This window comes from Aquarana catesbeiana, linkage group LG08 (assembly GCF_042186555.1).
Source record: "Aquarana catesbeiana isolate 2022-GZ linkage group LG08, ASM4218655v1, whole genome shotgun sequence".
In the NCBI taxonomy this organism is placed as follows: Eukaryota; Metazoa; Chordata; class Amphibia; order Anura; family Ranidae; genus Aquarana; species Aquarana catesbeiana.
This window is the reverse complement of record NC_133331.1, coordinates 124,320,298-124,348,089: the sequence shown is the minus strand read 5'-3', so window position 1 is coordinate 124,348,089 and position 27,792 is coordinate 124,320,298. Positions and strand designations below refer to the sequence as shown.

The 27,792-nt window shown below is 42.7% G+C and overlaps 1 protein-coding gene across 2 annotated transcripts in view; it reads left to right on the top strand.

The window, feature by feature from the left end:
* The window catches only part of IPMK (inositol polyphosphate multikinase), a 105,695-nt gene that overhangs the window by 31,152 nt on the left and 46,751 nt on the right, over window positions 1–27,792 (top strand). The window contains exons 2-4 of one of the 2 annotated variants that reach the window (XM_073596340.1): window positions 16,319–16,422; window positions 21,930–22,026; window positions 22,788–22,960. In XM_073596340.1, the coding sequence (XP_073452441.1) occupies window positions 16,319–16,422; window positions 21,930–22,026; window positions 22,788–22,960 (374 nt within the window). The remainder of the gene's footprint in view (window positions 1–16,318; window positions 16,423–21,929; window positions 22,027–22,787; window positions 22,961–27,792) is intronic. The other variant, XM_073596341.1, reaches the window with a different exon arrangement.

Genomic DNA, 27,792 nt, shown 5'->3' with positions numbered 1-27,792 from the left:
ACAATCAGAGACTGCGGACATACTGCAGGAGACACTCAGAGACTGCGGACATACTGCAGGAGACACTCAGAGACTGCAGACATACTGCAGGAGACACTCAGAGACTGCAGACATACTGCAGGAGACACTCAGAGACTGCGGACATACTGCAGGAGACAATCAGAGACTGCGGACATACTGCAGGAGACAATCAGAGACTGCGGACATACTGCAGGAGACAATCAGAGACTGCGGACATACTGCAGGAGACAATCAGAGACTGCAGACATTATACAGGGGATGGTCAGAGAACTTTCAGCAATGCACAGCTTTACAGTTAAATAACACAGCTCAGGGTTTAAACAGTCAGGCATTTTATGGTTGTAAGGACATACCTGGTCAGCCAAACTTACTACATACATTCAGGACTGTGGGCGGGGCTTCCACTCTCTGCTCTCACTAAAGCAGCTGGGAGCTCCACTGATGCTTTGTTGGGGGCCTACGTCACCCGTGAATGGTCGCCCCGATGACAGCTTTGCAGAGCGCACAGAGGAGATGGGAGGATGTATTCCGCGCTAGCCAGCTGAGAGGGGCGGGGCCGGGAGCTCCACTGACGCTCTGACCCCGCCCATGTGCAGCCTGTGTACTGGGAATAGAGTGCCTGTAGTGAGAGCCAGTGATCGGAGTGGGAGTGTCATTGGAGCTCCCGGCCCCGCCCTCGGACCTCTGTATTCAGCAGCCAGTATAGAGGGGGCGGGGCCGGAAGCTCCACTGACACTCCAACTCAGATCACTGGCTCTCACTACAGAAGCTCTTTTTCGAGTACACAGGCTGCACGTGGGCGGGGTCAGAGCGTCAGTGAAGCTCCCGGCCCCGCCCCCTCTCAGCTGGCTAGCGCGGAATACATCCTCCCGTGTCCTCTGTGCGCTCTGCAAAGCTGTCATCGGGGCCCCAATTCAAGGCTAGCGAGGGCCCCCCACAAAGATTGGGCCCAGGGCAAGTGCCCCGTTTGCCCTGCGCTAAAGACGGCCCTGGTTCCAGCAGGTAATGAATATTAGCCTGACTCTGTGTCCCATGATGTATGAAAAAGAAAATAGGATTTTTACGTCATACATGCCTGTAAAATCCTTTTCTTTGTGTACATCATGGGACACAAAGATCCCTTCCCTCTTTTTTGAAGATTTAGTGCTTGCTACAAAACTAAAGTACTTCCTGTATGGGAGGGGTTATATAGGGGATCACTTCCTGTCTGAAGACCTTTGGTCTACCAGTGTCTATTCACTTAATGGAGTATAACCCAGTAGGTAATATTAGCCTGACTCTGCAAGCACAGAAGTTCCTACACTTCTGGGGCCCCCCAAGTGCCACACCTGGTTCCTCCTTTTCGATTGCCCCTGCTTTCCATGGGGGCACTCTTACAGGTGCGCTCCCGAGTCCGACTGCTGCATCCATAGACAGCAGGAATCGGCCCTGCCCCCGTTTCCTGTGTCACTGGATTTGATGGACGGTAGCGGGAGCCAATGGCTCCTGCTGCTATCGATCTATCCAATGAGGACCCAAGACAGTGGCTGGAGCTGCTGTGCTGGTCGCTGGAACAATCGGGTTCAGGTAAATAAAAGGGGGGCTGCTGCACTACAAAAGGTTTTTTTTCACCTTTAATGCAAAGAATGCATTAAGGTGAAAACCTTGAGGGTTTACAACCCCTTTAACAAAAGTAATTGCTCGAGCTGTGAGCAGGTGAAGCATTCTGCACAGCACACATCACACTGATCACTGCTGCAGTACTAATAGGCCAAGATGAGGTTATTAAACGTTGGGGGGTGTGTGTGTGTGTGTTTTTTTCCCCCCTTCTTGTGTTAAATACATAATTGTGCAAAATAATGCAGTATAATAATTCTGTAGAAAGCCTTTTCTTGTGCAGAGGTTTAAAGTTGACAAAGTGCTTACATACGGGATATTAAGAAAACTTCCTTCCATGTGTGTTGCACATTTTAAGCATTTGAAAGTGTACCTGTTTTTCTGTCGTGTCATCTGTGCTAGCTGCAAAGACACAGAACTGGCTACATGCAAAAATGTGAGCATAAGGCCTCATTCACAGGGGTTCTGTATCCTCTGCAGTGTGAATAGGCCATTTGTTTATGTAACTGAAACCGCCTAGAGCTGCATGTGGGCAACTAATGTAAAGCTGGCCATAGTTGTTTTTTTTTTTTTTTGTTTTTTTTTTTTTTTCTCGTTCAGCCAGCATTAAAAAAAAAAAAGAAAAACTTCCCCCCCCATCCACACAAACAAACAAGATGGATGGAGGAATCTGTGGAGGTGAAAATGCAGCACGTTTCCTTGATGCCGATAAGGCCCCTTTTACACTTGCGCGACTTGTCCTGCGACTTGGGACTGCAAAGTCGCATGACACGTCATACCCCATGATTTCCAATGAATACCATTCATATCTATGTGACTTCAAAGTAGTCCCTGCACTACTTTGGTCTGACTTTGATGCGACTTGAGGTCCATAGACAGGCATTGCTTCAAGTTGCAGCGCAAAATCATGCGACTTTCAAGTTGCACAACTGTGAAAGCAGCCTAAGCAAGACTTATGCTATACCAGGATAGCTGGGGCTCTGATGAACACGGCCTTAGCATCCACCCTTTCTCCCCCTAGCCCATTCCCTGATTTCCTTGTGTTTTTTGCATTTGGAAAAATTGTGTGTGAACGTTGATACAATGAAGCATCATGTGCTTTTATGTGGCACCTTCATCTCCTTGGGTGTGGGAAAGCACCAGCAAATTTGCGCTAGGAATATAAAATGCTTACAAATGGGCATGACGCCCAGCAGCGAACTTCTCTTATGCTCCCATCTGTTAAAGCGGTTGTATAACCTCAGTGAATAAAGCATTAAAAAAAACAAAAAACCCTGTAAGGCAAATGCATAATGAGCTGGTATGCATCGCATACCAGCTCATAATGAAATACTTAACTTAGAACGAGGACTCCGTATCGCAGGCCGGTCCATGCCGAGGGAGCTGATATTTTGTCCGCTGCGTGTCTTCCGGGTTCGCGGCTCCGGCGCTGAGAGTGGCTTACCTGTACGTAAAAATTTAAAGAGTGTCAATACAACCATTTTAAATAAAAGCAATTGGCTATGCAGTATATGTTTTGAAAAGTGCAAAAGCATTCTAGTTGATCCTACCAGAAATCCAACTGGCTTGTAAGTTTGGGCCAGCTTGCCTAAAACTAATATGGATAGGTTTTTATTTTATATGTACCCCATACATCTCTCTTCAGTAACCATCAGCTGGATTTTAATATAGGCATGGTTCACATATATGCGAATTGGATGCATTTTGAACCGCATCCAACTCGCATAACATGTGAACGGCTTTCAGTAGAGCCGGTGTTGTATCGATTTGCGTCCTTCCTCAAAAGTTCCCACGCCAATGCGCAGAATGGAAGGGCACTCAAGCTGAGTTGTCGATCAGCTGGAGCGACGTCACCATAGCGCATGTGCACATCATAGGAGGGCATTTTCGACGGGAGATACCATTTCACAGGCACAATTGAAAGCTATGCAAAGAGCGAAGGGACACCGTAGATGTCAGATTGTGCCTTGCTGTAAACCCGCGGTGCAAAATCGAGGCACAATATAACAAATACGGTGTCCCTTGACTGTTTGCATAGCATTAAATTGCGCCCGAGAAATAGTATCTCCCGTCGGAAAAAAGGCTCCTATGATGCGCGCTATGGTGACATCACTCCAGCTGATCAGCAACTCAGCTGTAGTGCCCTTCTGTTCTGTGCATGCGCGGGCACATAACAGAACACTGGTTCACATATGTTGGGGGGCTGCTGCGGTCCGGAGTCCTGTGTGTTTTTTCACTCCTGTTCGGTGCGATTTCAAGTAAAAATTGGCACCTGAACACACAACTGCACCAGACTCCTTTTTAAAAACCCCCTCTGGATCATGGTTGGACAAATGTGAACCAAGCCTTAAGGTTCATTTATTCAATAAAAACTTATGTAGTTGATATTTGACCATCCACAGAGTTTGAGTAATCGGTTATACTGATGTTATTGACATGCATTTTCTGAGTTGTCTGTGAGGCTTATCGCCATAGGCATTACAATATACACAGCTACTGATATCATCAATCTGTAAAAATATTAGGTCTGTAACCATAGGGTTCAGCTGACTTCCTGTAGTGTAACTGTTTTACTTCATGGTTTTATGTAAGCATATAGCCTCGATTGTAAAATGTTTCAAGCTTTGTGTTTGTTCATTGTATCTTTTGTGGTGTCTTGGTGAAGGGGTGTTGTGTGTTTTTTTTTTTTTTTTTTTTTTTTTTTTTTTTTTTTTTTTTTTTCTGTTTAAACCTAGTAACAGAAGTACATTGCAGCCTGAAATGAAAGCCGACACAACTTTTGTTTTATCCAGCTGTATTTACTCAGTGTCCCTTATAAACCTCCAAGTGAAAGATAGAACACCAACAACATGTCAGAAAAAAATTCAAAAACCAAATCACTGAGTTTGCAAAGATCCTCCCCCCTTATGTCAGTATTTTGGTGAAACGCCTTTTGCTTAAGGCCTCATTCCCACAAGGCGGATCCGCTCAGCTCTGTCCGCCAGCTCAGCAGGAGATCTATCCGCTGATCTCCGCTGAGCCGGCGGATGACAGGTCCGTCTCTGCTCACTGAGCAGGGAGGGACCTGTCAGAGCGCCGCCGATTCCTATGGAGGGATCGTACGAAAATGGAAAGCATGTCCGTTTTCATCAGATCTCATCCAATCCGCCAAGACAGATGCGAATGCAGGGAAGGAGTTAACACTAGGGGGCGATCAAGGGGTTCAGTGTGTTGCCTAGGGAGTGTTTCTAACTGGGGGGGAGGGATGGTATTGCCTGGGTGAGGAGACGGATCGTTGTTCCTAAGCATTAGGAACAACTGATCAGTTTCCTCACCCCTGACATAACGGAGATCTGTCTATTTACATTGACAGACCTCCGTTCTAACTTCAAAACGTGTGTACCGCTCTAGGGATTGGCTGGAGCGGTACACACGTTTTGAAGCACAAGTGAGAGGGCGCTGAGAACGCCAGAACTTTTTTCTCAATACTCTGCCTGTTTTTATTATAGTGAATGTAAGAGCATTACTTAAGAATAAATATCCCCCCCCCCCCCCCCCCCCCCCCGTTTTTAAAACGTTTACGCTAGTGGAGCCTTCTTTTCTTCCCCTCCCCTATTTTTGTTTTATCTCCCCCACTACTGAGAGAACCAGCTTGGAGGCACAGAGAAAGAATAATGGAGGATCAGTAATAGAGAAAGCAAGGATTCCAGTGACAGCAACCACACCAAAAAATCCCTAATTACTGAATGCTTCTTTCCTACAATCTGAAGGTGAGGGTTCTGAGAGACTATTAGAGGAGACACCACCAGCAGGGTCACACACATATTATACCCTATGTGCCAAAATTGAATAGAAGAACTCCATATATATATATTTACAGACTTTTGTATGCTACAACCCACTTATCTCCTAAAAAACTTTCATTCCCCATTATAACAGAGCGCTGATGAAGATTTCTTCACATTATTTTTTATGTTATTATATTTGATGTCTCAGGATATGATTTATTGCACTTATTTGCACATTTTATTAACCACTTCTAAATAATGGTTGCATCAAATTATTGTTTTTATTCACGTTAAATTTGTAGTTAACTATCACAATTAGAAGATAGTGGCCACAGCTATATCCTGCAATATAGAGACATTTGGTCCTTGCAGTGATAGCCTATTGACCAGTATCTTAAATTGGCACTATTTTATATTTTATATTTTTATTCATTACACTGATTAGATACACGTGGATATTTAATTTTTTTTTTTTATTTACTTTAATATTGCGCAAAATTTATCTCTATTATATACTGTATTAAGTGTTGGTGTGAACACCCTTATTTTGCTGCAATATTGCTACTAATTCACTATGCGATTTTATGCATTCTTCACTTTGAAATAAGTTTTCATCCGACGAGCGCGAAGGACACATTATTTACTTTATCTAGAGGTGATCAAATACCACCAAAAGAAAGCTCTTATTTGTGGGAAAAAATGATAAAAATGTAATTTGGGTACAGTTTTGTATGACTGCGCAATTGTCATTCAAAGTGCATCAGCGCTGAAAATTGGTCTGGACAGGAGGGGGGTTTAAGTGCCAGGTGGTAAAACAGTTGCCCAGGTGGTAAAACAGTTGCCTTTTATACCTTCCAGTTGGCATGTAAGATTTGCTCCCTCTCTCCCTTTTGAACAGTTTACACAGACATCACATAAAACACTGTTACTCTTCCTATTCCTCCTTGACTGACTTGGAGAACAAAAAGGAACATCTGTTTCTGAAAAAATGGGAAGAATATCTTGGCGCTAAGTTTTTTTTTTTTTTTTTTTTTTTTTTTTCTCGGCTCAAAATCGTCTGGGAGGACACTTTTGTTCCCTTACATGTGCTCTAATCTGGACACTCAGTGATGTTTATCCAGCAAAATGACAGTGAAGTATTGCTAAATAGGAAAGAAGCAGTTATGACATAAGCCTGGTCCCCCGTTTATAGGGCTTTCAGTGAACAAATTTCTGAGGAACCAATCGATCCCTTCCAGAAGATTGCAATTGATGGTGGTGTTTGTTAATGTTTTCACATGTAAAGTACAGAGCTTAGCTTTTTTTTTTTTTTTTTTTTTTTGCACACTCTGGCAGTCTGCCACAGTTTTAAGAACATTGTAACTCTTCCATCTTAGATCAAAGGGCTAAAACTTCTGTGTTTGAATATGCAGGAAGTTTAACCACTTAAAGTCTAAATCTTTTTCTGACACTTGATTCTTACAGCAGTTAAAATCCGATTTTTTTTTTTTTTTTTTTTTGCTAGAAAATTACTTGGGACCCCCAAACATAAAATATATATATATATATATATATATATATATATATATATATATATATATATATATATATATATATATATTTATATATTTATTTCTAGCAGAGGCCCTAGGGAGTAAAATGACGATTGTTGCAATATTTTATGTCACACTGTATTGGTGGGTTCACACTGTAAAGGTGGGTTTCTCCACCTTTGTAAGGTGGAGGGAAACCCTTTTACATATATTCTGAGAGTGCCCCAAATTGCAAGACTTTTGGGAATCTGTAGAAAAACAAAAAGGACCAGTACAGGTGCACCTCTACATGGGAACCTGGTCAGATGCCTATTGCTTGATATTCCATTTTCCAGATGAAAAGATAAATATAAAAACTGGTTGCTTAAACATCTCCTTAACGCTGCCAAAGCCTCCATCCAAGCAATGTACAAAAAACTTCAGTGTCTTTCCAGGATCATAGAGATTCAAAAAATCGAACAGCTTACTATAACTTTGAAGGATTTGAAGGAGCAGGATGAGAAACGCTGGTAAATTTGGTCTTTATAAAAGAACCAAGACGTCCAAACTCCCTTGGCATCCACATCAAGGTTTGCACCTTTTAAACCCCTGGTCTTTTTTTCTCTTTTAAATAAAAAAAAAAAAAAAAAAATCAGAGTTCAAGCATGTACCTTTGAGCTAATTACTAAGCGAGTAAGGCCCCTATCACACTGGTGCTGTGGGGGCGTCGACGGTAAAACAGCGCTATTTTTAGTGCTGTTTTACCGTCGTTTTTGCGGCTGTATTTGGCCGCTAGCGGTGCGGTTTTTGCCCCCGCTGGCGGCCGAAAAAGGGTTAAAAACGCTCTCATAGCGCGGCTATAGCCGCGGTATTGCCGCGGTATAGCCGCGCTGCCCCATTGATTTCAATGGGCAGGAGCAGTGAATACACCACTCCTTCACCGCTCCAAAGATGCATCTTGCAGGAGTTTTTTTCTTCTCTTGCCAGCGCACCGCTTCAGTGTGTAAGCCCTCGGGCTTTCACACTGAACAAACAGCAGCGGCTGTTTTGGGTTGGTTTGCAGGCGGTATTTTTAGCGCAATAACGCCTGCAAACCGCCCCAGTGTGAAAGGGGTCTAATAGAAAGCAGAATATTGTAATGGCTCCGTTTTTATTTGTCATTTATGGGAAGCTGAGCTGTAGGGGCAACTTCAGAAATCGGCGCCATCTGTAGGGTTTACCAATAAGCTGAGCTAACCTATTTTTTACAGCAGGCATGTCCAAAGTCCGGCCCATGGGCCAATCGCGGCCCGCATTCCGGTTTCGGACGGCTGCCTGTTAATTTTGACATGTATATCTTTTGTGGCCCCCAACAAATCCCCGGGGGCCACAAAAGATAGATATGCTTTCTGCCTTGGAGCGGGTGGGACGAGTGCCGTGCATTCAGGAGGGAAGTATTTCCTGTTTACACGGCGTCCTGTGTAAAAGGAAGTCCCGTCTCCTACGTTGCCATTGGACAATTGTTTCCTCCATCATAGGAGGCGGGACTTTCAATTAAAGAGGCTGCTGATGAAAACAGGAGTTTCTCCTGTATGTCTGTTGGCGCTCGTCCCGCCCCCTCCCTGTCTCCTCTAAGGCTGCAGATGAACATGAATCAGGCTGCACTGACGGCAATGGTGAGTCTGCATTCATGGCAGTGTAGTGGGGGCTGCATTCGTGGCCATGGGGTGTGGGTTGCATTCGTGGCACGTGAGGCTGCAGATGGGCACTGATTAGGCTGCATTGATGGGCACTGACCCTTATTTTGCTTCACAGTTCTTTATTTAAAATGTAAGATTTTTTTTTCCTGAAACTTCCTTTTTTAAAGTTAAGGTGCGTGTTATAAGCTGATAAATACGGTATATCCAAATAACACGCCTGAGCTCATCTATTTACCACACACAGCACAAAGGCAAGAGAATTCTTGTTGGACAGTGTATTAGTGCTCGAATGAACACACTTAGACCGAATTTTAATGGTTTAACCACTTGCTTACTGGGCACTTAAACCCCCCTCCTATCCAGACCAATTTTCAGCTTTCATACAACACTGTACCCATATGAAAATTTTATCATTTTTTTTCACCACAAATAGAGCTTTCTTTTGGTGGTATTTGATCACCTCTGCAGTTTTTACTTTTTGTTAAAAAAAATATAAAAAACTGAATTTTTAAAAAAAAAAAAATTTAATTTTTTTTTATATTGTTATAAAAAATTTAAAACAGGTAATTTTTCTCCTTCATTGATGTACGCTGATGAGGCGGCAGTGATGGGCACTAATAGGCGGCAGTGATGGGCACTGATCAGTTACACTGATAGGCAGCACTGCTAGGTGGCACTGATTGGCACTACTGGTGGACATTGATGGGTGGCACTTGTGGGCATTGATGGGTGGCACTGTGGGCACTGTTAGGTGGCACTGTTGGGTGGCACTGATGAGGCAGATGTGCCTCTTCCACTTCGGGACCGATGTCCCTCACATCTGAGCCGGTGATCGGCTTTTTTTTTCTACTCATGCTGTCAGCGTGAGTAGAAAAAAAAAAAACGATTACCGATCTTTTGTTTACATCATGTGATCAGCTGTCATTGGCTGACAGCTGATCACATGGTAAGGGGCAGGGACCGGCCCCTTTCTTAGATCGGTGATCACCCGAGTCTCAGTGACTCGGTGATCACAGCGCGCTCGGCGAGCGCGTGCACAGGGGAGGCCGTCATATGACGGCCTCCCGGGAATTCAGGCCCGCGCTGTGGCCGTCATTCGACCATAGCGCAGATGCCAAGTGGATAAAGAATGTTAGGCAAAATGGTCGGCCCTCAAGCATGTTCACTTCATCAAAACTGGCCCTCTTTGAAAAAAGTTTGGACACCCCTGGTTTACCGAATGGGAGACATGGAAAACCATCCGCTAATAGGCTTGTGCTGTTTTACATGTTACCTTCCCTGTCAATCAAGTGTCATGTGTTTGTTTATTCATGTACTTGCCTGGGTGCAAGTTGCAGTTTGCAGTACCATACAAAGTATTTAGGCATATTTCTAGGTGCAGTGGAATTATAATACTATAAATACCGCTTGCATGGCATCTGACACTTGAGTGAGAGCCATAACCATGTAATTGCTATTCAAGTATCAGACTGTCATTATTATACATTGAAAGCATTGTATACTTCCATCACTTTGCATAGTGTCCTGGGATACTTTTTAAAACAAGTTTAAACAGTTCCTGAGGTTGAGGGTTAACGTCTCATTTGTCCATAACAGTGATGGGAAGCTTCCGTAAGCCATGGCAGGTCAAGATATGCCTGATGGTGTCTTGGTTATTGAGCCTCTAGGAGCCTACTCTGATTGTTGGGTTTATGAAGTGTGTAGATATGCATACAGTTACTGCTGGATGCCTGCTTTCAAAGGTCAGGGACTGTTCTGTTTAAAAGATAGGTTTGCGTAAATGAGGCTGTACAGTTTGTAAGATGTACATAGCTCCCAACTGTCCCTGATTATGAGGGACTGTCCCTTATTTGAAACGATTGTCCCTCATTTTGGTTTGATCTATATAGTTGTGTATATAAAATGCACTTTTCTTTATCGTACATCATAGGACACAGAGCCTCAAGTAATTACTTGGAGGGTTATGGGCCTACCTTCAGGTGTTGACACTGGTATAACCAATACAGGAAGTTGACTCCCCTATATAACTCCTCCTCCTCCTTCCAGGAGTCCTCAGTTTTTTTTGCCAGTGTCTAAGGTGTTGGTCACGAGTGAAGATGTGCTCTGAGGAGCTCCAGGGAGGGATCTATGCTGGATTTAAAAAAAAAACCTCCACAACCGGATCCATTCTCGCCACTGAGGCCATAGGGTGGTACCTGGGCCTCGCATTGAAGAACGAGGTTTTGCCTGTAAGCTTCTCTTTGAGAGCTGGACTCTAGGAACCAGGCCTCTCTTTGGTTTTTCATATTACCTAAAGTTGTTCCTGAGGGGTGCTATACAGGTCCAAAGGAGCGGTCTTTGAAGGTTTAACTACGCTGCCCGCCGTGATGGGTGAAAGTTGGATCTGTCTGTTAAATCAGCAGTATCCTGCAGCGAGGATAAGGTAAGGGGAGAAGCCTAGGAACTGTAAAAAGTCCACCTATGCCTTTTTTCTCCAAAAAATACATATATAATGTGTATATGTATGTGTGTGTATGTATATATATGTGTATATATATATATATATGTGTATGTATGTATATATCTATCTCTGTTTGCCTTAAAAGGGAGTATATTACACTTACCTAGTACGATGCTTTTTCAGCAGCTCTGTGTCTGGCTATAGCAGCGGGTGTGGTCCCTGCAGCCACAGGGGAGTTCTTAATTCAACAGATGGTGTTCCTCTTCTGTGGGATCTAAAGGGGTTACAGCAGTAGTTTATGAACATACAAAACCAGCCATTTGCATTTTTTTGTATAAAGTCTTCCTTTTAAAACTAGGAGCTTAACAAGCGCTGCTGGTAAAAATTCCCCTCCCCCTCCCCACTCCTCCTGGAGAGGTGCGGTAACAGCTGACACTTATGTGTAATCGGGTTCTCACCTGAGGCTTAACACAGACGCTCTCAGTTCATATGCTGAAGACAGAAGTCTGTCACACTAAGACACAGGAGCGCTGGGCATGTAAAGGTGTGTAAACAGGCATATCCAGCACAGGAAATATTATGGTACTCAGCATCAAAGGCTGATCCTTATGGTGGCATTGTTTTCTTTTGCTAAAACTACTGTTCAGCAATGACAACAAGATGCCATAAAAGACCCTATCCACCAGGCGTCTCGCCTTGCGCTTGTGCTAAAACACATGCTTAGGACCCTGTGGTTAAAAGGGTCGGTCAGCCGAAGCATCTTGCAAAAAAAGGGTGTCTGACTAGTTTCCCTTTTCATTAGGGAAGGTTTGGTGAAATACATCCAAATGATTTCTAGCAGTAAAGCTCTTTTGTCCAGTAGAAGGTATAAATGTCCTTTTATTTAAAGTGAAGCCACAACAGCTCACAGGTTAAGTACTCTGATGGCCAGCGTAGCCATGGGAGGCTTCCTGAAAGACGTGGGACCTCGTCTTCACGTTGGCTCCTTGTGACCTTGGACAAGTCACTTAAACAGATTCCTTCCCCTACGCAGGGGCAGCTGCCTCTAGGCACCGGTGACGGCCTCCACCGTCAGACTCTAGGGCATGATTTCCAAGAAATACTGTTCAGATCTGTGCGACTTCAAGGTAGTCCCTGCACTACTTTGGTACCACTTTGATGCGACTTGAGGTCCATAAACCTCTAGAATACACAGGCATTGTTTCCTGTTGCATCAAAATCGCGCCCCAACGTATTCTCGGCGGCAAAGGATCACAGTAAAATCACGCAACTTTGGGATTGCAATAGTGGAAACTGAGCCTAAGAGGAGAAAATATTCAGCCCCTGTATACAAGATTGAAGATGCGTTTTTCCTTCGCCCTGCAGGGCCTAGAAGGAAAATTAGCGATTTTAATCGCATCCGCTATCCAAGGATGAGAAGTGTGTTAGATCCCCCTCCCCCACCTGAGATCCCTTATCAAGGGAACAGTGGGTAGAGGATGAAGGATTACCGTCAGGTAATCGGGAAGAAAGGCAAACCGAGTACTCCTCTGCAGGGGAGACAACTAGAGTTGAACTTTTTTTCAGCCTCGCAATCTGAGAAATTGCTGGTACAAACCTTTTACAGAGATGATTTGTGCCTCTTTCAAGCTACCTCTAGTAGAGTCAGCTGATCTGTTTTTTCTTAGGTTCCTTGGAACCTTCACTGCCTTTTTCATGCGTTTCCTGTACATGTACAGAGCCATGCAGAAATTCAACAGATCCATTCTAGGTCTAAGAATCTAAATCAGTTCCTGAAGATCCGCTCCTTTTTATGGAGTCAATCAAGTCAGTAGTTTCTATCCTGCAAGGAGGAAAACTTCTGGTGCCTATCGGCATCAGGGATGCATATCTGCATGTCCATATATTTCCCGCTCACCAAAGGTTTCTGCGGTTCGAAGTAGAACCGCAGCATTTCAGTTTATAGCCTTGCTCTTCGGGCTAGCTACAGCACCTCGAGTGTTCACAAAGGTGCTAGCCCCACCTGTAGCCAGGTCAAAGGCACAGGGCTTAAACAGTCTTGGCATACCTAGACGATCTATTGCTAATAGACCAATCGCTGTTCGGAGTAAGGTGTACGCATTACAACCAGTTACCTGGAAAGTTCTGGGTTGCATTCTCAACCTAGTAAAGTCTCCATTAAAATAGCTAAAAAAAGGCTGCAGTATTTGGGTCTGATCATAGATACAGCCCAGAAAAAGGGTGGTCTTGCCCAGAAAAAAAATAAAAAATAAAAACCTCTATAAAAGAGTTGGTGCGGATAGTCAGGTCAAAAGGGGGTCCCTCCATTCACCTTTGCATGAGGTTGTTAGAAAGGATGGTGGCTTCATTCTAAGCAGTTCCCTTTGCCCAGTTCCATTCTAGACTGTTGCAAAACAGTATTCTATCTTCTTGGTACAAAACGATCCAAGCTTTGGACTTGCCAATGCGGCTGTCCCCAAGGGTGTCCCAAAGCCTCAATTGGTGGTTACTAAAGAATGTCCTAAAGGGTAAATACTTCAAACTACTTTTCTGGAAAGTGGTAATGACAGAGAAGACAACTGTCCAAGGACAGTGTTCAAGAACCGGAAGAGCCTTGCCCATCAACATCCTAGAGATTCAGGCAGTGCAACTGGCTCTAAAAGCCTGGACTTCCAGGTTAAGGGATTGTCCCAACAGGATCCAATCCGTCAATGCCACGGCTGTGGCCTATATCAATCACCAAAAGGGGCACCAAGAATCTCTCACGCAGAGAGAAGTGAACCATATTCTAACTTGGGCAGAAAGAAATATTCCGTGCCCATCGGCGGTCTTCATTCCAGGAATAGAGAATTGGCTCGCGCACTACATGTGCCGCCAGCAGATTATTCCCAGGGGAATGGTCTATTCACCCCGACATGTTTCGGGCTGTTTGTCAAGGATGGGGGACTCCGAATATAGATCTTCTAGCATCCAGTGCAACATAGTTAGTCGACTTTGTGTCCACAACAAAGAATCCATTCGCATGCAGAACAGATGCGTTGATGATACTGTGGGATCAGCTTTTACTGATCTATGCATTTCCCCCTATTCAGTTGCTGCCTTGACTTCTTTGCAGGATCAAGCTGGAAAGAAAACCGGTAATTCTGGCAGCACCAGCATGGCCCAGAAGGTCATGGTATGCAGAGGTCGTAAAGATGGCAGTGGAGGATCTGTGGTCCCTTCCACTAAGGCCAGACCTGCTCTCACAGGGGCTGATATTCCATCCTACTTTACGCATGCTAAATTTAACGGCCTGGCTATTGAGACCCACATTCTGAAGACGTGGGCTTTCCAGGGCAGTTATTTCTACTTTAATGCTAGGAAGCAGGCTATTCAGCCCCTTATGTTTCCTGGTGTGAATCCAAGGGTTGGCACCCTCAGATATATTAGAGGCAGAATTCTTGCCTTTCTACAAGTAGGCGTAGAGATGAAGTTGGCCCTGAGTATTATTAAGGGCCAAGTCTCTCAGCCTTATAAATTTTATTTCAAAGACCACTTGCTACGCATTCTTTAGTCTGGGGTTTCATGCAAGGAGTGATGCGGATTAATCCGCCAGTTAAATCACCCTTAAGCCCTTGGGACTTGAATTTAGTTTTGTCAGTGTTACAAAAACCGCCATTCGAACCATTACAGCACGTTCCCTTAGTCCTTCTGACTAGGAAGCTGATATTTTTGGTTGCTATATCCTCAGCAAGGAGGGTTTCAGAATTGGCTGCTCTTTCCTGTAAAGAGCCATATTTGATTATTCATGAGGACAGAGTGGTGTTACGCCCTCGTCCAGGCTTTTTGCCAAAAGTGGTTTCAGGCTTTCATCTGAATGAAGATATTGTCCTGTCATTGTTTTTTCCAAAACCTTGTTCCAAGGAAGAAAAGTCACTACATTGTCTTGATGTGGTGAGAGCAGTGAAGGTCTATTTAAAGAGAACTGCTCAGATTCGTAAGACTGACGTCTTATTTATTCTGCCAGAGGGTCCTAAAAAAGGACAGGCAGCGTCAAAATCCACTGTGACTAAGTGGATTCGGCAAATTATAATCCGAACTTATGATTTAAAGGGAAAGATTCCCCCTTTTCAAGTTAAGGCGCACACTACCAGACCAGTTGGTGCTTCTTGGGCAGTGCGTCACCAGGCCTCCATGTCTCAGATCTGCAAGGCTGCGACTTGGTCTTCAGTGCACACATTTACAAAATTTTATCAAGTAGATGTAAAATGGAATGAGGATATCGCCTTCGGGCGCAGTGTGCTGCAAGCAGCAGTATAATTCCTCAAGGTCTGGGGGTGCCCTACGGGTTGTGTCTCCCTCCCCTCAAGTAGCATTGCTATGGGACATCCCACCAAGTAATTACTTGAGGCTCTGTGTCCTATGATGTACTCCAAGAAAAGGATTTTACAGGTAAGCCGTTTTAAAAATCCTATTTTTCCCAGTGCTAAACCTTTCATCCAATTTCTAAATTGCTGCATTTGTAAATTTAAAAAGCCAGTATAAAGGAATAGTAGAGGTTAAAAAAGCACTTGTGGATTTACTTAATAATTTTGTATAATTTTCCTTTTTAAGGGTTGTGTCCTATGCCTACATACTTTTGCTTATAGGTGTACCTCGTTCCCATCTCTAAAAATTGGAATGTATGAGATGTACAGTGCCTTCATTGTAATGAAGTAACATTCAATTGTGATTCAAGTGTTGGAGCTTATTTTCTATTCGGAATACACATACATTTTAGTTATAAATAGAAAAATGAGGAAAAGGGATATGGTAATGGGGAGATGGGCACTTCATTCTCATTGAATCTTTCATAAGCTAGGGAGGGCCTGTTGTCCAGTCTTAAGGGTACCTTTTTTGATCCTTTTGTGGAAGATATCTTGAACCAGAGGTTACAAAAGTTTATTCTTGTCCCAGACGCCAAGTTTCATTTTTGAGCAGAATACACAGGATATGCATAGAACCCCCACCCCCCAATTTAGGAAGCATGCTGTCATATTGGGCAATAAACACCTCCAGGGTCCTGTTATTCATGTGCCCATGATCTAGTTCTTTTTTTGCTGGCTGTGCAGTCTTCATCTGTCTTAACACCAAGTACTTATTCAATTTGCTTCTGGAGCAGACGTACTGTATCTTAGTTCATGTCCAAGCTGCATTGATATCAAATGTTATCCAATATTACACGGTTAAGGAATGGAAGTCAACTTTTCCAGTTCTGAAGGATCATTGTTTGCTTTAATATTGGACTGTAAAACACACTTTTTAAAAAAAATTTTTTAAACTTTTTTTATGTAACTTGCATTACAGGAAATATTTCTCTTTTAGGCATATTGCAGCATCCTGATGGGACTGTCCTGAAGCAACTGCAGCCTCCACCACGTGGACCAAGAGAACTGGACTTCTACAACATGGTAATTTCGTGCCTTGCTTAAATGGCTTTGTAGATAAAGTACAGTGATTACAGCTAGGTTACATAATGTTAAAGTAAGTTTCTCTTGACTAAGTTTGTTTAGTAGTTTAAAATACATTTAGCATACAGTATAAAGTGGAAGTCAGCAAAGTATAAAATAACCTGTATAATGCCGTTTGTAACTAACATTACCAAAGCAGTTTTGTACGTCTCCCCATCGCAGTTTTATTACCCTTTAATCCATTACTTTTCCACTTTTAACACATTTTAATGTACAGCAGTGGAGCACGGGGTGTCCTAAATTTTAGTGACAAGTGTCTAACTCCAGCTTAACACCTTCCCGCCTGGTCTATAGTAAAATGACTGCCGGGCAGGACTGCATGGCTGTTCTGGCATGATGTCATATGATGTCCCATAACGCACCTCTCACAGGGCCACTCAGCAGCATGATCGGTCACCGGCTGTGGCCACCAGACAATCGACTGATCACTGCACCAGCCCGCTGCCAGTGTCATGTGATCGCTGTGACCAATCACAGCACATCACTTGACCATTGTAAACAATGGATGGCTTCCTTTCATTCCTCCATTGTATACAATTGTGTTGCTAGCTGTGATTTGTAACAGTGATCACATAGTACAGACAGGCAAATCACAGCCCATCTGTACCATGTGATTTAGCTTTGACCAATCACAGCTAATCACAACAAAAGACACTGAATGAACCAGTTTAATTCTGTAAAAATGGTTGCTTATACCAATGAAATTAATGCACTCTATGCAATCATTGTGTGTGTGTATAAAAAATCCTGATCCCTTTCCCCAGAGTAGTACAGTGTTACTATAGTGACACTGTATTGCTCTGGTCTCAGTGTGTTAGAAAAAAAATTGTAAAAAAAATGTAATTGAAGAAAAATTTTTTGTTTTACATACTGTCACCAGTCGGTGTCCATGATCACCGCCACACCAGTTTTATATAATAGGGCTGAACTGCACTGGTGACTGTATGTAAATTTATTTTCCAAATGGTGACAAAAAATTACAACTTCAAAAAATTCACCATGTCTCTTACTAAATATCTTGGACTGTCTACTTTCCCAAAAGGGATCATTTGAGGGTATTTGTCATTTTCGGGCCTCAAGAAAAGAGATGAGGTGCCAGTATATCATAGATATGTATAACTTTCCTACACGCTAAATAATAAACACTGATTTGTTTTTTCACCAAAGAAATGTAGCAGAATGAATTTTGACCCAAATTATTTTTTTCCGTTTAGCAAAAAATAAAAAAACCTATGGTGATTGAATGTGTGAAAAAAAGATAAAATTTCATATGGGTACAGTGTTGCATGACTGTGCAATTGTCATTCAAAATGTGACCGTGCTGAAAGTTGAAAATTCCCTTGTCAGGAAGGGGATAAATGTGCCCATTTTATTGAAGTGGTAATATGAATAAAAGTGGTTAGCCCTCCCGAAAGTTTTAGGCCAGCTTGCATTCAGCAGCAATCTACTGTCCGTAACTTAAGGTAATCGCTGGCTTTGTTCAGGCTCAGTGACCACAGCTTGCTGCCTCAACCCACCTGCACATTCAGCCACAGAAATCGGCTAGATTCCTGCAGCAGCTGGAAAATTTCAGGTTCTTTCAGGTGAATGTCAGTACAAGAAAGAAAGCTGTACTAATATGTAATACTAAAGCTAAGGCTGGCGTTCAGCTTAAAGGGCATTATAGATCTTCCTACCTGCACCTTGTGTATTTCTTGCATAAAACGTGCATTGGCCACGTAGCTTCATGGTGACATTTGTTGGGCTGTACGAAGAGTCTAGCGTAAAGCTTCACATTTCGGTACCTGAAGATTAAACCTGTGGCATGGCACTGCACCAGTTAATCCACAATCTGTCTTTAGTCAAAGAACAAACTTCCGGTGAAGACTATCCCACAATCCCCGGGTCTCTAGTAATTCGTTTTGACACGGGCAGAGCAGTTATCAAGGGGGATTAATGTTTCCTCACAGCACTCTCCCAACTTAAGCTGGTCATAAATTATACAAATTTTTTCTTATACAACTTTCTTTAGATTTACTTTCAACTATGTAGTGCAAGGTTACGCCTGATTGCATACGAATGAAAGTGTTTAGGTTTGACCTTGTATATGTTTTTGGTAAATCTAAAGCAAAATTATATAGTGTATGGCCAGCCTTAGGATGTAACAGATTCCTGCCACACTGTATAGGCAGTAAATCCACAGTACCACCTTACTTATCACTGTTTCTTATAGTCTCTCCCTGCTGATTAGACAGATAATGCTGATTCATTCACAGAGAGGCGGCTGGAAGCGGAGCAGTTGCATAGGAAGCAGCTCTTCTGAGTCAGGAAATGACTGTCACCTGATGATGCTTCATGATGTGGCAGATGCCTGCAAAGTGGCTTTTGTAAATTTGCATGATGACTAATAGAATTACAATAATAATTAGTGTTTTTGTGGAAACAGGAGAGCACAGACAGGTATAGAACGCAATCTCCTCCAATCCAAATGAATTTCCTGCAGCAACTAGGTTTTTCCATAAACTAGCATTAATTGGATCCCAGAACAATGACAGTCTGACAGGGTACATATAAAATTAATACAATGATCAGAAGCTTTCAGAGTGCCCAGTTTTCCTGACATACATTATTTTATTTATTTCAGGTACTTTTATAGGGCCATCAATTTACGCAGCGCTTTACATATACATTGTACATTCACATCAGTCCCTACCTTCAAGGAGCTTACACTCTAAGGTCCCTAACTCACATTCATACACATACTAGGGACAATTTAGATAGGATCCAATTAACCTACCAGCATGTCTTTGGAGTGTGGGAGGAAACTGGAGTAGCCAGAGGAAACCCACGCAGACACAGGGAGAACATGCAAACTCCAGGCAGGTAGTGTCGTGGTTGGGATTTGAACCAGCAACCCTCTTTACTGTTTGGTGAAAGTGCTATCCACTACGCCACTGTGTTGCCCACATTAGCAAGCATATATGTCCGATTTAGAATATGCACTTGGGTAGCTACCACGTATGCTATAGTAATACTATATTCTAGCCCAGCCCTTCCATAATATTTCCTTATCTTAACCACTAAACATTCTCCTGAAATATCAGTGGCTGAGCCTGGATGGGATTCTGATTGGCTGACCAAACACTTTTCAGCTTATTAACCACTTCCCACACTGCAATGTACCCATGCGTCGCAGGACTTTGGGTTGTTATACTGGGATTATACCTACAGCTGCTGGCATCATCCCAGTATATTTGAGTGTGTGTGTGTTTTTTTTTTTTTTTTGTTTTTTTTAAGCTGGCGGAGCACTTTTCTGTGAAAATAATCCTAGCAGCTAAATAGCCACAGGATTGCTTTTACAAGCCCCCCTGGTGGCCTTCTGACACCTTCCTGGGCTCTCCTGTGCCACCAGGGAACCTGGAACTGCAGCAGGCGATTCTGCTGGCTGACCAGAGCTGATCAGGAGCCAGAACGGCACCGTTTTTCTCTATCCTGTAAGAAACCAGAAGTGACGTGTATTTAGTTTCGTTGGTTGTAAATAAACAGTTATTAGTTTGAAAAAAGCCTCAGCTTATTGGTATGATCTGAAGCTTTTAGGGGCAGAGGAGAGATCCGGGGTCTAATCGATCACCACTGATCTGCTTTTATATGAAAGTCTGACAGAATATCCTACACCTGGAGTTCTACGTAACGTTTCACCCAGCTTTGTTTTTTAATGAAAACATTACCAGACCCTCTTTTGACTATTTTGTGATATTCATTTAATTTCTTGTTGCTGTTCAAAAGGCTCAGTGAACCAGATTAAAAGCGCGCTATTATGCAATACAGTGAATTAATAAAATTATGAAAAAACTGAGATTGCTGCTGTCGTGTATGTGCTCCCACAAAAAAACAGTAAATGAAATATAAATGCGACAGTGCTGCATCAATAGTACGATCAAATAAACAAAATAACAACAATCTGCAATAAAAGTGTTCAAAGATAAAAGGTCCAATGAGCCAAAAAGCCTCTGAATACATAGTGCTCCCACCACCACATGTACTACTCGCTCACCTCCTTGCAAGACCCTAAAGAGGGTCAAACACGCCTTGCACAATGTGCACAAGGAAATCCTCGCTGGTCCTTGGTAACCTCTGTTGGATTTTCAAAACCCAGGTAATAATGCAAATCTGATAAGGGTTCTCCCCACTGTGCTACTTCAGACTTGGATCCAATATAATCCACGTTAGCTGCCGGTAGTTTCAACAATACATGGGAAAAAAAAATAGAAAGTGCCTCCAATAGTGCAGTATCCAAGGGATTAAATATGAACCTCTCCACCCCAGCTAGTATCCAACTTGCATGTATTTAAAACATTAAAAGCATAAGTGATACATCAGAAAGTCCTCACTCAATTGCGACAAGGTTCCACCGCCAGGCTCCACCTCTACTAGTTTCACTACCTCACACGTGGCTTCATCTGGAGGAATGAACACGTGGCTTGTATACTAGCTGGGGTGGAGAGGTTCATTTTTAATCCCTTGGATACTGCACTATTGGAGGCACTTTCTATTTTTTTTCCATGTATTGTTGAAACTACCGGCAGCTAACGTGGATTATATTGGATCCAAGTCTGAAGTAGCACAGTGGGGAGAACCCTTATCAGATTTGCATTATTACCTGAGTCCAACAGAGGTTACCAAGGACAAGCGCGGATTTACTGGAGGGATTGTTGCACATTGTGCAAGGCGTGTTTGACCCTCTTTAGGGTCTTGCAAGGAGGTGAGCGAGTAGCACATGTGGTGGAGAGAGCACTATGCATTCAGAGGCTGCGTGAAGTAAAGAAGTACTTTGTATCTCTCTGCATGTTAACGGAAGAAATTATAACTTTATATTGGGCTTTTTATCTGTGAGCCAGATATTTTCAAGATCAGAAAAATATTGTCTTATATGTGACAGGTCTTGAGGGCCTAGTTTCCATTTGTGCTGTTAGCCTCCCTGGGATCTGCCTCATATCTGAAATGACCAATGGCGGGTACCCAGGAAAATCAGTTTTGGCAGGTTCATCCTTTACCCCCAACTTTTTTTTTTTCTCCCAAAATATTTTTCAGCTTTCTTTTATGTGCATAATGTGTGCTGACCAGACTGCAGAATTATAAGCTGTATGCCTGACTTAGATGTGGATTTTGTCCCTCTCTTTTTTTCGTCAGAGCCTTCATCTGGCCTGTAATTATTCATTGTATTTTGAACTACGGCAGCTGGCCAGATACAAAACTCGAATCAGTAAAATACGTTTTCTCCATTAGATGCTTATTGAGCACAAAGTTCACTTCATCGCTACTGTGTGTCTGATGTTTGTTCCCAGGAAATAAGTATCGTAATCCTTCTTTTTAACACTTCACAGATGCTGCCTGTGAAAGGATCACAGCCAGAAATGATTGCAGAATAGTCAGTGACATTGTTTTTCCCACATTTATGTCTTTCACAGGTTTTCTCAAGTGACTGCACTGATTCTAAGCTCCGTGATCTTAGGACATTTTTGCCAAAATATTTTGGCACATGGTCTCCACCAGGATCTGCAGATGGTATGTGGATGTGTATATAGTATAGTACAGGTTTTGTTCCTGATTTTAATCTGTACCTGTAAACTGATGTAAAGAAAAAAATGCAGGCCTGTATTTCTGTATTTAAATAATATGGACTATGAACCCTGGTAATGTTTGTGGTTTCTCACCCCCCCCCCCCCCCCCGGTGCTGGCCCCTCCTTATCCTTTAAGGGGTTTCAGACGGGGGGGGGGGGGGTGCATGCATGTATGATCATGTGGCTGCCGTGATTGGCTTTTACGGCGGTCACATGATTGGATCACTTTGGTACAAATTGGTACGCAAATATGTGGTGCCAAGGCCCGCCCACCAAAAGGCCGCATATTTGCGCTCCACCGGCACCTAGGGGGTTAAAGGGTAACATGCCCTCTGGGTGATTGAGGTACATTGCAAGGGTTTTTAGCTATCTTGGTTTCAGATTCCTACCTTTTTCTGTTCTGAAAGGGGGGGAGGCTGTTTAGGTAAACGTGGGGGTGACCTTTTCATTTTTAATCAACCAGTGCAATTGCAGTGTTCTAATCAGGAGACTTGCAGGGTCTGTGTCCCTTTTTAGAAGTGATTAACCCTTTTGGCAGTATCTCACCAATGATAGACTTCTGGTGAGCCAATCAGTGAACCAATCACACAAGCAGGAAGTATTTACGGAGACTTAAAATATAGTGCACAGATGGTTTTTAGGGGCAAATATTTTTATATTAGCGACTTTAGGAACAAATGCTAATCTATAAAAAAACTTTTACAGATCTTTATTTAAAACTGGAAGATATAACTAGGAAGTTTAATAAACCATGTATCATGGATGTGAAAATTGGCCAAAAGAGCTATGATCCATATGCGTCAGCTGAGAAGATACAGCAGCAGGTCAGCAAGTATCCTTTGATGGAAGAGATTGGTTTCCTAGTTCTAGGCATGAGGGTAAGTGATATCTTGTTATGGAATATCAAATGTTGCTGTTTGCAGAGCAGGGAGACAGACCAAAGAAATTTTTGCCTTCGCTTCTCATGCATCACCTGACTTTGACCATGGTAAAAACTAGAGGTGCACCGGATAGAAATTTTGGTGCCGAAACCCAAAGTTCAGGATGCACTTGGCCGAAACCGAGTATGTATGTGTGTGTAGATAGAGAGATATATAGATAGATCAAATATCAATATGTCAAATATATAACTATGCAGTATCTCACAAAAGTGAGTACATCCTCACATTTTTGTAAATATTTTATTATATCTTTTCATGTGACAACACTGAAGAAATTACATTTGGCTACAATGTAAAGTAGTGAGTGTACAGCTTGTATAACGGTGTAAATTTGTTGTCCCCTCAAAATAACTCAACACACTTCCATTAATGTCTAAACCGCTGGCAACAAAAGTGAGTACACCCCTAAGTGAAAATGTCCAAATTGGGCCCAATTAGCCATTTTCCCTCCCCAGTGTCATGTGACTCGTTAGTATTACAAGGTTTCAGGTGTGAATGGGGAGCAGGTGTGTTAAATTTGGTGTTATTGATCTCTCTCATACTGGTCACTGGAAGTTCAACATGGCACCTCCATGGCAAAGAACTCTCTGAGGATCTGAAAAAAAGTATTGTTGCTCTACATAAAGATAGCCTAGGATATAAGATTGCCAAGACCCTGAAACTGATCTGCAGCATGGTGGTTTAAAAGGACAGATTCCATTAAGAACAGGCCTCATCATGGTCGACCAAAGGAGTTGAGTGCATATACTCAGCATCATATCCAGAGGGTGTCTTTGGGAAATAGACGTATGAGTGCCGCCAGCATTGCTGCAGAGGTTGAAGGGGTGAGGGGTCAGCCTGTCAGTGCTCAGACCATATGCCACACACTGCATCAAATTGGTCTGCATGGCTGTCCTCCCAGAAGGAAGCCTCTTCCAAAGATTATGCTCAAGAAAGCCTGCGAACAGTTTGCTGAAGACAAGCAGACTAAGGACATGGATTACTGGAACCATGTCCTGTGGTCTGATGAGACCAAGATAAACTTATTTGGTTCAGATGGTGTCAAGCGTGTGTGGTGTCAACCAGTTCAGGAGTACAAAGACAAGAGTGTCTTGCCTACAGTGAAGCATGATTGGGGGAGTGTCATGGTCTGGGGCTGCATGAGTGCTGCCGGCACTGGGGAGCTACAGTTCATTGAGGGAACCATGAATGCCAACATCTACTGTGACCTACTGAAGCAGAGCATGATCCCCTCCCTTCCAAGACTGGGCTGCAGGGCAGTATTCCAACATAAAGACCCTAAACACACCTCCAAGATGACCACTGCCTTGCTAAAGAAGCTGAGGGTAAAAGTGATGGACTGGCCAAGCATGTCTCCAGACCTAAACCCTATCGAGCATCTGTGGGGCATCCTCAAACAGAAGGTGGAGGAGCGCAAGGTCTCGAACATCCGCCAGCTCCGTGATGTCATCATGGAGGAGTGGAAGAGGACTCCAGTGGCAACCTGTGAAGCTCTGGTGAACTCCATGCCCAAGAGGGTTAAGGCAGTGCTGGAAAATAATGGATGGCCACACAAAATATTGATACTTTGGGCCCAATTTGGACATTTTTACTTAGGGGTGTACTCTTATTGCCAGTAGTTTAGACATTAATGTCTGTGTGTTGAGTTATTTTGAGGGGACAGTAAATTTACACCGCTATACAAGCTGTACACTACTTTACATTGTAGCAAAATGTAATTTCTTCAGTATTGTCACATGAAAAGCTATAATAAAATATTTACAAAAATGTGAGGGATGTACTTACTTTTGTGAGATACTGTGTGTGTGTGTGTGGTGTGTGTGTGTGTGTGTGTGTGTGTGTATATAGATATAGATATCTATATAGATATATATAGCGAGATAGAGATAGAGATAGATATATATATTTAGTTATATATTTGACAGCCTTAATTATTATGAGTTTATTCTTGGCCATTATTAGCATCTTTAGCATATGGAAAGCTCAAGAAAAATTGCTTCCCTTTTTAAATTCTATGCATGTCTTCACACTTGTCCATTGTGCTTCTGTTGTGGTGTTTAAAATCTTGCTTGCTGCGTTTCTGGTCAGTTAAAAAAAAAAAAAAAAAAAAAAAAAAAAAGCACCTCCCTTCTGAAATGCTTTGAGAATGCACCAATAACGCACCCGTGTTTGCGGTTTTTGAGTCGCATGATTTATTAAAAATGCACCATAAGCACAGTGAAATTGCGTGTGTTTTCAACACATTTTTTTTTTCATCGGCAAAATGCCAAAAACAGTTTTCGGACGATATGTTTCGGATGCCATAATTTAGGTGCATCTAGTAAAAACCTTCCCACCATATTGAAAAGTAAAAAAAGTTGGGAGCCCCAGATATTGAGCATCCTGAACTGCCTCAGCCCTTTACTAAAAAAAGATACAGTTTGTAAGGGAAATCGCATTAGTGTTTTACTAGCTTTTTAAAATATTATCCAAAATTAAAAAAGCCAAAGGTCCAAAACTTTTAAGTAAGTTGCAGTTAATTCTGTATAACAAATGTATTTGTAATAAAACACCATAAAGTTCATGTGCCTATACAGCTTTAAACCCATTCAGTGAGCATGCTCCAGTTTCCTATCAAGTCTCCTTGTTCACTCCCCTATCCCATTGTATATTTAAAATATCACTTATTAATGTTGTAGTTTTGGTGTGATGACTAGTGGAATTTCTATATTTCTACTGACGTCTTGATTGCATGTAATGCATTGATTTTTCTTGTGTTTGTGGTGGCTCTGCTGGTGCACAACGTGGAGAAGAGGTTTATTGTCTAACAAGTGTAGAGTGTTTAATCCCTCTCATAAAGTGGGCCATAATAGAAATCTTTAACATGGCGACATTTAGCCATCTGTAAATACTGTATAGAGCAGGTCACAATGCATTTGCATGCAAAGTGTTACAGTAAGATGGTATCCTGTCATACACAGATTTGGGGAGCTCCCGGTTGGAGAGACAGTGTAACGAATTCAGCTATTTTTGATCAACTGTGTGCCAACATGACTATATTGCTGGAGCTATATGCTGCAGTCTAGATGGGTGCTAACCTATTCTTTGTTTATGCGTAGAACTTGTCTATGTTTGTGATACCCACACTGGACACCCTAGTGCTCAGCTGTGTAAATTTAGTATGGAGTTTACACTCCATGTGGTGTCTTCTCACCCCCTACAGCATCTATCAAGTGTGTCGTATTGATCTGTAACTGTATCGGCCACATCTTCCTCTTCCTCTTCTTTTTTTTTTTCTTTTGTCCATGAATTTCTTCATTGTTGTCATTTGAGCTAACATTAACTGTATATACTACAAAAAATTTCTATTTTTCTATATTATTTATACTAGTTTTTGTTGCCATATCACCACTAGGGCCTTTAAAATCCCACAAGGGGGGAACCTTGCTCTCTATATATTGTAAATTTAGTGTAAACTTAATGTTCTACTGCCAATCCATACTCGCCACCATCTTTTGTTTCAGAAACCAATAAAATAACGACATACTCTTAAGAGTCCTATTTAAGAATTTTTTTTTTTTCCCCAGTGTGTGTCTTCGTTAGTCTATTTTATATACATCACACCTTGTTTTAAATTGCTATAGAAAGCATCAGTTCTCGCATTTTCACTGCATTCTTTTTCTTTAGTCTTTAACTATGTGAGCCTATGTAAATAAAAATAGGATTTGTGCCTGCCGTAACATCCTTTTCTTCATTGCATGACATGGCAGTGATTTAAAACATCTTTGCTGCTGGGTTATAGTGCCACTTACAGGATTATTTTGAGGGAGCGCTGCACTGACTCGATCAATCACTGCTTTAGGATATGCAAAAGTGTGGGCAGGTAGGGTTTGTTTCCGAGGTTTGTGCCTGGCTTAAGAAGGTGGTGGTGGGCCCTGTTAGGGCCTGGGCTGATGCCTCAAGGTAGGGCCTTGTGGTCGACTCCGCGTATGCTTAAGAAAAAGTGAAAGTAAAGAAGCACCTGGTGTCCAGAGAATGTCTGCTGTTGAAAACTATTAGAGAATGGTCCTGTTGGGGGGACTGCCTATGGCACATGGATTAGGTGTCCGAACGTTGACTGTAGGTTCAGAGGCAACAGGCTCCTTTACCTACAGGAGTAGGACACTAGGCACAAATGCAAGGCTTGGGCCACATGTCAAACACACAGCCCATGGGCTGAATATGACCCGCCAGGCCAAATTTATGTGGCCCTCACCTCTCCTGCAGCACCCCATCTCAGCAGTTGGGCAGCAGAGAGGACGATTCACCCTACAGATCATTTGCACATCTTTGCAGCCACAGCACCCCTTCATCGCTGCATCCCCTGGTCTCAGCATTCAGCAAAGTCTGCCAGCTGATTCCATTGCTCCTTTGGTCCTCCAGATCTTTTCACTTTCTGCTTCCCAGCTCTGCCCCCAACTTCTTCCCAGCAGCAGTACAAGGTAGGCACTGTGATGTATGGGGGGGTGAGGGACTCTTGACTTCTGATGGTGGGGTGCTCTGGACATTTGCTTATAATAGTGCTACAATTCTATGCCAGTTGAAAAGGTTTGCACGCCATAGGTATCGTCCACAAGAAACTTTTATTGGAGACTGCTCAGATAAAACACCATGAAGAAAACTAGTTATGTCTGAAAAACGGGGTCACACACCACTCTTCAGACTTGCATCATCTGCTGCAGGAGTGCAAGTTGGCTCTGTGCCAGTCTGCACCTGGCCTTTTTACAGCTTAAGCCTTAAAGTGGATGTAA